Source organism: Misgurnus anguillicaudatus, chromosome 15 (genome assembly GCF_027580225.2).
Source record: "Misgurnus anguillicaudatus chromosome 15, ASM2758022v2, whole genome shotgun sequence".
Taxonomy (NCBI): Eukaryota; Metazoa; Chordata; class Actinopteri; order Cypriniformes; family Cobitidae; genus Misgurnus; species Misgurnus anguillicaudatus.
The window spans coordinates 17,460,553-17,473,701 of NC_073351.2; the positions used below are offsets into that span (position 1 = coordinate 17,460,553).

A 13,149-nucleotide genomic window follows, 5' to 3' on the forward strand; every position below is an offset into this window, starting at 1 on the left:
GTTTTATCTGAATATACCCAAAAAATGCATAGAAAACAAAAAGCTACAATTATTAGTATTTTGGTTGATTCTTTCTTGTGGTAAAATGTTATAGTCATTTGGACTTATTTATTAAGCATGCGTACGCACAAATTTGTGCGTGAGATGTGCATACAGATAGCCTGGGTGCCAGCCGATCCCAGCCCCGCCCACAAGAACCTGAAAACGGGAAGATCGGCCCGGCGCCCCCCCGCCGAGGAGCCACCATGCTAAGACAAATGCTGGTCGAACCAATCAAACCGTCAGGGGGGGCTCTACACGATGATGGACAGACAATCAACAGTAACGTAATGAACCACGTCACCAAAGAGCGCGTGTGTTGAATGGCTGCCGCTGTAGAGTTCAGATGTGTGGATTCTGACATTGAGTCTGTTCTAAAAGATATCGACAGAGCATTTTAAAAGAGGAACAGAGAAACACGAGCAGGGCCTTTGTTGATGTTTTTGCCGTCCTTCCTATTCGGCAAAAGTTGGTCGCAACTGAAATGGCTAACGTTATCATGGCGATGTAACTCAGCGTGCACGACGAGATGGATATAATTAGCGGTCGTTGCCATCTTCTTTTCGAAAGCCCGGAATCGTGGTTGCTGAATAAGTGGAGGGACATGCTAGGCTCCGATATTTTCAAGCCAACGTAATGGGTATCATCGTGGATGAAGTTCACCTAACGTACAAATGGTAAGAGATAGTCTTACTCTATGACTTAGTAAATACTTCATGTTGTGATATAAACGAAATGTTGTAAACATAATAGGTGTTGATGTACATTTGCTAACTCAGTATAATCACAATGTTAGTGTCATTGTAGCGAAATAACTAGCAGTTCGGTCAGGCTGCAAAGACGTAATTTCAACATACGTCACACACTCCGTTGCTCTGATTGGTCGTAGGTCTATCCAATTGAGTGGAGAGGCATTTTTCGGTTGAGACACGCCTCACAATTTTAGCTCAATGGAGCGGTATCAGACTCAAATTCTGACTAGAATTGAGTATGACAACGTCAGGCTAGCATACAGATGCTTTCACTAACAAATCGTGATAAAAAAAACCTTCGTATCAAAATTTCTTCTAAATATACTCAAAAATTCAAAAAAAACTTAAACCACTGGTACGAAATAATCACGTATGCTATAATTAAATACTGTGTATAATATAATAATGTTGATATATAAAATTTACATGATTATATTTTTTATTATACATGATCTATATTATTATAATATACATTATATTATACATTATTATAGCCTACTTATTTTTTCTGCATATTTAAAGAAGATGCACATAATGACAAATCTTTACGCTTTCCTTCCTCACTTTTTAAATCTCTATATGAAAGCGTCTGCTTAATGCCTAATGTAAATGTCATGTAAATGTAATAAGAAGTCCAAACTTCAATCACTTGATCTCCTGTTTGATTTTAGATACAGATGCACGTCTCTGTCATATTAATTTAATGGCATATTTGTTAACGCATCCAATACTTCTTTAATTTTACTCCGGTTAGTGGACAGCACTGGCTTCCTCCTGAGACAGCAAAACTTTCCAAATAAAAAATGCAAAGCAAAACAGAACTTTACAGATAATAAATATGATCATGGATTTCTTTTCGAGCACTTTGCTTCTATGACAAACTGCTCTAAAATTCTCTGTGACCCAGCGCTGCGGAAAACCCTTATATGGAGCTGGTTTGGGTGTGGTTTATGCAAATTACCAGCCTCGTGCACGCAGCCGCTCATGCAGAACACTCCAAATTAACAAGTATAAGAACAAACTCATGTGGAGGCACATGTGTTGTGAATTAGGCGTGAGAATTTCAAGTGTGCGTATAAATATGAAAAACGTAAGCAATTATTAGTGAATAAGACCCAATGTCCTGGTATATGTTCTTACTGTATAAACTTTGCACATCATGCATGTCACTTTAAATTTTTCTCAAAGCTGAGCTTCAGTTCATACTCCAAAAACACCTATGCAACAAAAATCTTAATGCATCTTTAATAAAATATATGAATAAAGAGCAGAGATATAAATTGTTGGACATCGCCTACTACTACTGTAGGTAGTTAATTACAAATAAATTATAAGATTAATTGTGATTAAATATTGTTATTAATAGATAGCCCTAATAATAAAGCTTATCAACCCACATGCATTTTTGCATGCATGCACATACACATTTTTTTTTCACAAAAAAATTATCCCTAGCTGTCACTGGGTTGGTACCCTTTCAAAAAGTACACCTCTGCATTGTACCTAAATGGTACATATTAGATATCCTGTGACCATTTTTTGACAATTTTGCTGTTAGTGTATACATCCAGTAGCTACCAGTGCCATCTCACCTTTGTCGCAGAGCAGGCCGCCCCAATTTGTGTCACAAACACACTTCCAGGGTTCAGTGCAAGTGCCATGATCACATCCGGGAAATGTTTCGCACTCATCACACAGTTCCCCTTTCCAGCCATAATTACACCTACACAACCATACACACACAAAGAAAGGCTATGACACATGAAATGAGAAAAGTGATGAGCAAAAAGTACTGAATATAGTAGGTGTCAGAACTATGTAATATCTTCCCTGGACTCACTTGCAATCTCCGGGCAGATCACAAGTGCCGTGATCCAGGTGACATCCCTGCTTGCACACCGCTACAATCACCATACAGAGACAGCATTCATTCAGATTAGTAATGATATGCACTGTAGCCATAAAAACGTCATCAACATATATTATACACTGAGCAATGTGGGATCCAGCAATTTCCAGGTTTGTCTACAAAGTCAGGGTGAGTTGATGAAAAACACATGCTGGATCCACTCACCATGGGTGCACTCCGGTCCAGTCCAGCCCTCCTTACACGTTTTGCTACCAGAAGGATCGCAGTCGAAATGGCCGAAAAAGTCATCGCGTGCACGGCAGAGCTTGTTGCAGAACGGCCCGTAGTAATTAGTATCGCATCGGAACCGCAGACGGTATTCAAGAGTGAACGTGTTGCCGTGATGGTGAAATATTTGCCACTTTTCACCTGGGTTCAGCATGGAGGACATCAACACTCGTTCTATTAATTCTTCACGACCTAAAGACAGAGAAAAAGCTCATTTATACACAAGTACCTCCATAATTTGTGTGCATTTCAATAGCTTAACTGGTAAAGCATAGCACTAGAAAGGTCATGGGTTAAATTTCCAAGACAAGCATGTACTGATAAAACGTATACCTTCATTGTGACCGTGCCTGTAAAAAACCCAGTTAATGTAAAAAAAATTATATCTTTAAGGTCATGTCAAAGACCTCCCAATCTCACGATTAGATTATGAGACCTCAGAATGGATTGTAGCCAGATTTGTAAAAAAAAAAGATTGTATTTCCAACAGGTTTCTCAAACACTACAGTATTTTAACATACGCGTAGTAAACTGACTGAAGTCTCTCACTTAGTGAAAGATAGCAGCAACAATACAGAAGCTCATGTTAGACAATGGCATATGATAAGACATTTCATTGTCTCTCTTTTTATTCCCTAGTGTGTTGTAGTAGACAGATCTCTAGATCAGCTAAGAGAAAAGAGTTTTCCCAAGAGAGATTGTCTTTGTTGAATCTGGTCACACTACATTGAATTTTCTCTAACAAAGCACTCTGACTGTAAAAAAAAGAAAGAAAAGAGATTGTAAGAATGTTAAGTTGACTAGTCTTTGATTTATTACTTATATTTTTTTGTTTTGGCATTATTTTATCTTTAACTATCATGCATGCTATTTACAGTGACGCATCAGGCAGACGCCTTTATTCAAAGCAACAATACACAATCGCATCCAAACAGCATCTTTGGCCATTGCATCATGTCTCGCCCTGTTGTTTAAGCATCCGGCCACGGGCACTGCCTTTTCAATATGAGAAAAATTATCCAACTTTAAAAACCCTGTATTGTGTTTCAGGTTTGCTCCGGCTACCTGTTTTCCAAGAATGCATCTTATGGAAACACCCTCAATAAACCTGTCATCATCAGGGTGAGGTGAACCCGAAACCAACCGAACTGTATAAGGTTTAAGACTGACTGATCCTTTAGTTGCGCTGGCCTCCTCAGACTTCTCGATTTCAAAAATATTTCACAAATCCCTATTAAAACCCAAATTGGAAACACAGGTTCACATACAGTACAAGATTTATCATGTTGGGTGAACTCCTTTAAACACCACTGTATAGGGAATATATGTCATTTTTATTATCGCATGTTTGCATCTAAGATATGTGCACACATTATATATAGGCTAAAGCTTACCTAAAGACGTTATAATAATATAATGAACAACATTTGTGTCCTTGGTGCTCTCTGTCCCTCAAACTTTTTATCAAGGACAAATTGGCTCAGGATGGACACTCTGTTAAAGCTATATAGCACTCAGAAACATGGCTTGCTATAATCCAAACTGGAAAAATGCCTCTATAATTCTAACTCACGTCATTTATACTCCCAACTCAGCCCATCTAAGCCTAACCTCACGGCAGACAGACTATAAATCCAGCAAATGAGAGAAGGAATGGATAAAGCCAGTGAAACGAAATGACATGAGCTGGAGGGCAAAGACATTGAGAGATTAAGAGAAAAGACACCCAAAGGATGAGAAGAGAAACAAGGGAAAGAAGAGTAAATTATAATAAAAATGGGATTTCCTGCATGGTGAAATGAAAGTTAGACAACAGAAAATTACAAAAAATATGACTAAAGATAAAGACAGCAAGAGAGAAATAAATTGAAGCTGTGTGTACCAGAACTGAATTCTTAATGTGGTGGTCATGAGACTATACAAAAAAGGTCTTGAATTTTGGTCTCAAGACCAAAAAGGGATATCAAAGGGATATTTTTTTCAGAAAATAAAAACTCTTGAAAATGTCACTCTTTACTTACTTTCATGTCTTCCCACACCCATACACTGTTATGTTTTTCCTGAAAAGCAAACTTTGGTGCACCTTAGCCCAGTTATGACCCAGTCTGTGAAAACCCACTTTGCTGCCTTAAAATTCAACTTACTATTATTTATCTTGACAAGAGATAAGTTGCTACAACTTATAAAATGAAGACTTATTTAAAAAAAAAATGTATAACTTATAACAACAACTTGTCTCTAGTCAAGTTAAATAATAGTAAGTTAAAAAAAATAAGGAAGCACATCATTTTTACAGTGCCATATAGCACTTAAAGAATTAGTAAATTTTCTCTAAAACAATCCAGATTATTTACTCACCACCATGTCATCGAAATGTTGATATCTTTTTTGTTCAGTCGAGAAGAATTTTTTTTTTTTAGGAAAACATTCCAGGATTTTTCTCATTTAATGGACTTTAATGGACCCCAACCCCTAACAGTTTTAATGCAGTTTAAAATTGCAATTTCAAAGGACTCTAAACGATCTCAAACGAGGCATAAGGGTCTTATCTAGTGAAACGATTGTCATTTTTGGCAAGGAAAAAATATGAACTTCTCATCTTTCTTCGGTCTTGTGACGTGCCAGTGCGACCTCACGTAGTACGTCACCACGTTAAGAGGTCACGGATGACGTATGTAAAACTACCGCCCCAGTGTTTACAAGTGTGGAGAAAGAGGACCGTTCCTACGTTGCTGTATGTTGAATGATACTAATTAATGTCTTTGTGTCAGTTTATTGTTTAAAATGGTCCACAAATGTGCGATTCATATGTGTAACACGTGACCTTTCCACGCCATTACACAATTACGTGAGGTAGAAGAGATGTTGTGGTTTAATAGTGCATATTTTTTATTTTTCTTGCCAAAAATTACAATCTTTTCGCAAGATAAGTCCCTTATGCCTCGTTTACAGTCCTTTAAAACTGCAATTTTAAACTGTATTAAAACTGTTAAGTGTCGGGGTCCATTAAAATTAGAAAAATCCTGGAATGTTTTCCTCAAAAAACATAATTTCTTCTCGACTGAACAAAGAAAGACATCAACATTTTGGATGACATGGTGGTGAGTACATTACCTGGATATTTTTTTAAGAAAATTGACTAATCCTTTAAAGTTGTTCTCCAATGATTACAAGCCAAAGAACCACTTTAAGTGCTATTTAGCACATTTTTTTTGGGGGGGGGGGGTTCTTAACATGATTTGCCAGTATCCAAATGATTAAAAGGATAATTTTTGAAGCATGCATGCATGTGTAATTTATTTATGTATTCATAAAGGAGTCGACCATAACTGAGTGTGAGAACATAATCAGTGTGTTTGTGCATCTGTGGGTAAAATGAATCAACATATTTTCAGTCACGGAGGTTTTCTTCAATTATAAGAAGAAACAATCAGAAAGCCACACAGGAAATGAAAAAGTCACAGCGAGTGACCTCATGCATTACCCAGTTCTCATCTAATCCCCTGAAGGAAGCATGAGGGGTAAATAAGGGTTGTCTCCGACATTTGAAAAATGTCTTTCCGTCTCTCTGTCTCTGTACTGGTATACTACTAGAAATCTCTTGTGTGAGGAAGCATATGATCCATGGATTTTTGTTTTTACGCGCACACACACACACACACACACACACACACACATTTCATACCTGTCTGTGATGTTTCATTGTCATGGTCCAGTGCCTCAATCACAAGCGAAAACGATTTCTAAACAAAAGAAGACAAAGGAAACAATGTTAGGGAAATAATGGTATCATCATGTAACAGCAAACATGCTCATATGATATATTCATACATGCTTTAATGTTTATTTGTATACATGTAGTACAAGTTCTACATCTTTAATATAGTTTATGTATAGCAACAAAAAGATACAGGCAAAATTAAAAACCTGACAGCCTCAGTCACCATTCACTTTCATTGCATCTCTGTCATGGGATAAAGTTTGTATAATATGAATGCAAATATAGCATAACAGAATAAAACATTTTAAGTAACTGTTCCTTTAAGAATAGCATTGTATAGTATAGTATAGCAAGTTTATAATAGATATTTCCCCTAACAAGAACTACTAATAAAGTACTGATGTAAAATTGTCCAACATGGGTATTTGTGATGTGCCTTCAAATCCGGTGGTTTAAGCTCTTACGGACATAAAACCAAGAAAAAGCAGTATCGATTGACAGTACCACAGAGACCACTGCTGTCTGCAGTCACTCGATATACCATCATCACTAGACACCAAGCAGTCATGAAAACTTAAATAAATAGAGCACTTTAAACACTGCGGTATTGAGCAAGCGGCCCAAACCATTAAATCTCAATTTAAAGGAGCAAATGACAAATTCCTGAGAGCACAGAATGAACAGATACAGATAGACTGAAAAAATGAATAAACAAGAGAGAAAGGGACGTTTTTTTCTCTCGTGTCTCTTAAATGAATAATTCAAAACCACACTCTCATTCTCTGGTAAGGGAGGTCCAAACCCTGCAATAAAAATCACACAGCTGCAGGATTCTGGGTAAGGAAACTCTAAAAGGCAGAGTGGATGTGCAGTCACGTCTGTCTCATAAGTGCCCACCGCCGAGGACAGAAGTGATGTGAGGGATGAAGAGGGGAGAACACATGGGACATGACAGTGATTGCAATGAGCGAACATGATAAAAGTGCAGTTAAGGAAAAGTGATTCAGTGATTGAATGACTGACTGGGAAATAGACATGAGATTAGGTAGAATGGCTTCATGAGACTGAAAAAAGCATATGTATACAACTGGGACAAAATGACCGAAGCTCAATTTTATTGTAACAAAAAAGTGTTAAGGTCAATTAAACCATATTATAATTCTTGAATACATTACTATGCATTTTTACTATAAACTATACTGATTACTACCCAAATTACTTGTCTCTGATAGGCATATGCTGCATGTTATTATGTCATGTGTTACATTTCCAGACGTCAACTAAGAAAAAAAATTACAACACTTTTCTGTTAGTTAATGTGCTGGCAATGCTTAGCGACTAATATTTTAAATGCTAATGAGCTAATAGTAATTAAATAATGTAAACACATGTTTTAGATCATCATTTGACATAGAAAATTATTAAAATATATTTAAATAGACATTTTAGACGACACACACACATACACATGCACACTTACTGTATCTGCTCATTGAAGTATATAGGAATATATATGAGAATGGCTTTCTAAAATTGCGCTCTAGAGCTCATTCAAAAATACCAACCAAAGCAGCACACAATTTTTCCTCATAATACATTCACACAGTGCCCTCAGTGGTCTGACAAGTCTGAAACATTCACAGCACACACACCCTTAAATAAACAACCAGAACAAAAGCAAATTTCTCAGACACACAAAAAAGCCCACAGTGGTCATCCCTTTAACCCTGGAGGTTTTTTTAACTTTAAAAGAGAGATAACCCAGAAGCAGTTCAGTGTTTGGCACATAAACAAAGCCTAGGGGCACTAGTAGTTTGGTACAGCTTTAAACTAAGTTCAGACTGTCTACATCTATTGGACAGAATATTTTTTACCAGTTCGCCTGCTCGTTCAGTCTTACTTATTAATGGTCAATGAACTTGGCTTGCTGTCCTCGAAGGGAGCTCTGAACCTTCAAAGAGAGCAAACTTGAGGCGGGGGCTCAAGCCCCAAATTCAACCCCGCCGCCATCAAAACTGCATGGCGGAAGAAAGAGCAGTGAAGGAGGAGATGGGGAGGAGGAGGGATGCCGGAAGAATTGCAGCTGGACGCAAGGGCATAGAGACGCTTATACAGTATACGCTCTTAATGATGATTGACAGGCCTGAATGTTTAGGCTCCTCCTAAACCTACGTTTAAAACTACACATATTATAAAGCAAAAATTTTGAATTTTAGTAAGGATAGTCCTGGATGCTGATAGGTCAAAACAGCAATTAAACCAGTAAATGCTGTTCATTATTTTAAGGAATATCTAAACCATCTTTTTGAGAAAAACTTTATTCAAGTCTTAAAGGGATAACTCCAAAGTAAGTTTTTTAATATTGATGAACCCAAAATAATATATTTGAATAAATGATGGTAAGCAAGCACATAGTTGACGCTACCCATTGAATTCCACTGTGTTTGTTTATCCTACTATGGAAGTCAATGGTTAATCAGCTCTGTGCTTACCATCATCTATTAAAATATGAATAGTTTGGTTCCAATACGCGAAAAACGCCATAAAAAAAAAACGAGTTACGAGTTACCAAAATCAGTATTGTATCAGGTCAGTATTAAAAAGTAAATTCTTCATTTTACACAAAATCCAGTATCCACTGTATTATTCTATCATCTTTATTTTTTCCTCCTCTGCAGAATGCAATAAATCCGCTCAACAAATTACAGCGCACCATTCCACACATTGTAAACAATAATGCCAGCCTTTGAATACACACAGAATCCTAGTTTTCCTCGTTGTACTTCGTGATCAACAAAAAAACAAAAACAAAATAGTAATTTTAATGGCATTGATAAACCTGTGGTGGTTTTCTGTGGCTGGGAAGAAACGTAAGCCACTTGGGCGACTGAAAAATGACAGCTGTTGCTTGTTCTCCCAAGACAGCATCAAGCTTCTGTCATGCTAACACATTAACCCCAGTCAGGGGATCTTATGAAAAACTTTCCATTATTTTACTCGAAGTCAACGAAAATCGAACAGGACCAAAACATTTTACAGCTGATCGCTGTCAAAAAAGTTCAGTGACGACGTCCCAAAGATGATAGCACTAATGACAGTGATCTTAATATGACAAAGTAAGTGTTTTGATTAATGCCATTAATGTTTTTTATCAGTGTACACCACTAGTCAACTAAATTAATATAACATGGCAAAGATGAATGCAAATTTATATATTGATTCAATAGATTTATAGCATTTAAAAAAAAATTGTCATGGATTTATTGCATATTGCGGAAATAATAATACGTTTTTATACAAAATCTTTGAAAATCAAATTATTATTTACATTTTTAATGTTATTATAACATAAAGATGCTGTAGTTACTACAGTATTTTAACAATATAGCAGAAAGTCTTGCATAGAACAGAAAACATGCTTTAAGAAATGTTTTAAAAATAACAATGAATCTAGCTTGACTTATTTTACCTCTTGGCTTTAAAAGCACGCATTTGCTATAAATAAACTTTTTATCTGTTATGATTGGAATATTTTTACATATGGTCAATAAGAAACATTGTTTAAAACAACTGTCAGGTGTGCCAACAGAATCTAGACTGCACACCTGATGGGAAAATGATATTTGAACAAGTAGCATTCAGACATAATAAATATTTACTTGACTGAGGCGGATTCTTGTTAAGCCTATATAATGCCATGTATTAGTCTGATCTGCGTTGTGTAATGTCTGTGTATTGGTGGCTTTAGCCGGTTGCTGGTTGTCTGTGTTTTGACTCTGTGACATCCTGGCGGAAGAGACGAGACACAAGAACAGAGTTTAGGAAGTGAAGCTCTCTAAAACAAAACCACACTAACACACCCCATTACATCAGTGCTGGACAGTGTTCAGACTGTTATCTCCCCTTTCTCCTTTCCTCTATTCTCTCTCTCGCTCAGATCAATGCCAAGGTCAGATCCAGGCACAAAAACACAGGTGAGTCACAAATGCACATGCAGGATGGGTGTATGAGCTTCTCCTGTCAGCGGTCAAGATCAGAAATCTATTAAATCAATGCTCTTCTGGTCTACCACACCTTTGGCTCAGAATGAACCACTGTCATTTCCATTCTTGTGAATTTATCCATGATGTAAATTTTATGTCATCGTGGTATGACAAATGAGTCATGAATCATCGTACAGGCGTGAGGTGTTTGCAGAAGAATTATCTCTGAATGACTAATGCCATATTTAAGTACAACTTACATAGTACTCCAAGTTACTGTGGTCCTGGTGTGGATAAAAAAACACATATTTATTTTGATTTAAATCTTTCTTTAATCAAAATGTACATTTTGCAACCCTATATTTTCATAAACAACGGAATCTGTCAATTAAAAGTTATTATGTTTAAATGTTATGTCACTATTCATACAGACAAATAATTTAGCAGGATTTGTGGTGAAATGCAACCTTGTCTGTGAAATCCAGGATAAAGTCTCATAATCTAACTATGAGATTAAGCGCATCAACATTTTGATTTCAATCATTCACATGACCTTACTCAGTCAATATTAATGATATTAAGGTTATGCATTCGTTATGTTATGTAGGATGGCTTTAAATAGAAAAGAGTATACTTAAATCACAAAAAATACTTTAGTTTGGTTTTCACAGACAGATTTACAATTAATGCATTTATTTATCCACCTAAATTCATACTAACCCTTTAATATACAATGTATGCTTACACTACACAACCCACTGCCTACATAAATAGTAATGTGAGTAAACCTATAGTTAATACACTATTATTACACGGCTCTCTGGAATACTTGATTCTGATTGGTCAGTTGAGACATTTGCAGGTTCGTTCTTTTCAAATAATAACCGCTCCAAAGTAATAACGCATAGCCAGTACTACTTTAACGATTTAAATCGCTCCGCGCCAATAAAGATTACTGTTTGGCGCCATCTTGTGACAAACATTGGACAACCACAATTAAGAATGGATAATTTTGACATTAATTTTAACATTTAACAAAAACTAAACATTTAAACAGTGGATAGAAGAAAGAACAACGACAAGACACAGAGAGCTTATTGAACTTGACAAAATAGAGCATGACAGCTACGAAGCCAACACACAAAGAAAATACAGAATGGGCATTAAAACTTCTCAAAGACTGGCTAAAAGAGAAAAAAATGGAGACAGACAAGTATGAAGCAGAGGATCTTAATAAGGTATTACGATCATTTTATGCATCTGTGCAAAGTTTCGCGGAAGGATAAAAATGTTAATTTAAAACAAATATGCCAATAAAATGTTTCATATTCATGTCCATTTTTTTTTCTTATGTGGCAAGTAGCCGTGTAATAAGCGGGATAATGTAGAGGCAACCGGTAGATATCGGGTAAATAAGCCCCTACAGTGTGATACACTGTCGGGGCTTATTTCCCGATAACTACCGGCTGCCTCTACATTATCCCTTACATGTCGTCTGTTGAAACATATGTCAGACAGTTATAATTATCGCTTTGTATTCTTCAGGCCTGTGGGAACAGTCTACACCGGAGCGATGACTGTCCCATCGCAAAACACAGACAAATACATCATATCCTGTTTATAATTTCTGAGCCTGTTTCTCATCCAATCATGCATAGTCTCTCTCACGCACACCCAAAACACATTTAATAAACTTCTAAATTAACAAAAGGGAAAAGATGCACAGATACCCGAACAGGCAATAAACAACATCAACACAGATAAGAGCTCAGAGACAAAACTCTAACGTTTTATCACTTAAGACAAAAGCAGCAACAAGAGTGCCTTAACGGGGACATACCATGAAAATTTGACTTTTTCCAGGTTTAAAGGACAAGTTCGGTATTTTACACTTAAAGCCCTGTTTTCAGATTGTTTATGGTGAAATAGAACGGTTTTGACCGAAATTTCGCCATATGCGGCTCCCCCGAGAATTTTCGGGTGCTTGTTGTTTCACCTCCCACCTCTATAATGGGTGTATAGGTGCACAGGAACAATCCTTCCTAAAATGCATAAAAACTTTCGTTTACAAAGACATGAAACTCACACAAAAATCGCTGCAAAAGATGCTTTCCAACAGGTGTTTTAGCATTCGTTGAAAACTTGTGGACCTATTTTTCCAAACGCCTCACACCCGTACATTCTTCCGCTGAGAACTTGAATAATAGACACTCCAGCCCAGTTGGTGGCAGTAATCCACCTTTGCCAATTGCAAGAATACAAACAAAGTTCCCGACGGCGGAGTAATACCGTACCTCACAGCACATCTAATACAAGTCAATGGAGTTGGACAAAACTACGATAAAACCTGTTGGAAAGCGTCTTTTGCAGCGATTTTTGTGTGAGCATATCAGTGAACACCCCTGACCACTCGATGAGTTTCACGTCTTTGTAAATGAGAGTTTAATACATTTTAGTAAGGATTGTTCATGTGCACCTATACAGCCATTATAGAGGTGGGAGGTAATACAAGAAACA

The 13,149-nt window shown here is 36.8% G+C and overlaps 1 protein-coding gene across 2 annotated transcripts in view; it reads right to left on the reverse strand.

The window, feature by feature from the left end:
- LOC129419117 (uncharacterized) overlaps positions 1–13,149 on the reverse strand; it is a 67,037-nt gene that overhangs the window by 14,850 nt on the left and 39,038 nt on the right. For both annotated transcript variants that reach the window (XM_055174142.2, XM_055174141.2), the window contains exons 3-6: positions 6,614–6,671; positions 2,866–3,120; positions 2,632–2,692; positions 2,384–2,514 (exon numbers count right to left, since the gene is read on the reverse strand). In XM_055174142.2, coding sequence (XP_055030117.2) covers positions 2,384–2,514; positions 2,632–2,692; positions 2,866–3,120; positions 6,614–6,671 — 505 coding nt within the window. The remainder of the gene's footprint in view (positions 1–2,383; positions 2,515–2,631; positions 2,693–2,865; positions 3,121–6,613; positions 6,672–13,149) is intronic.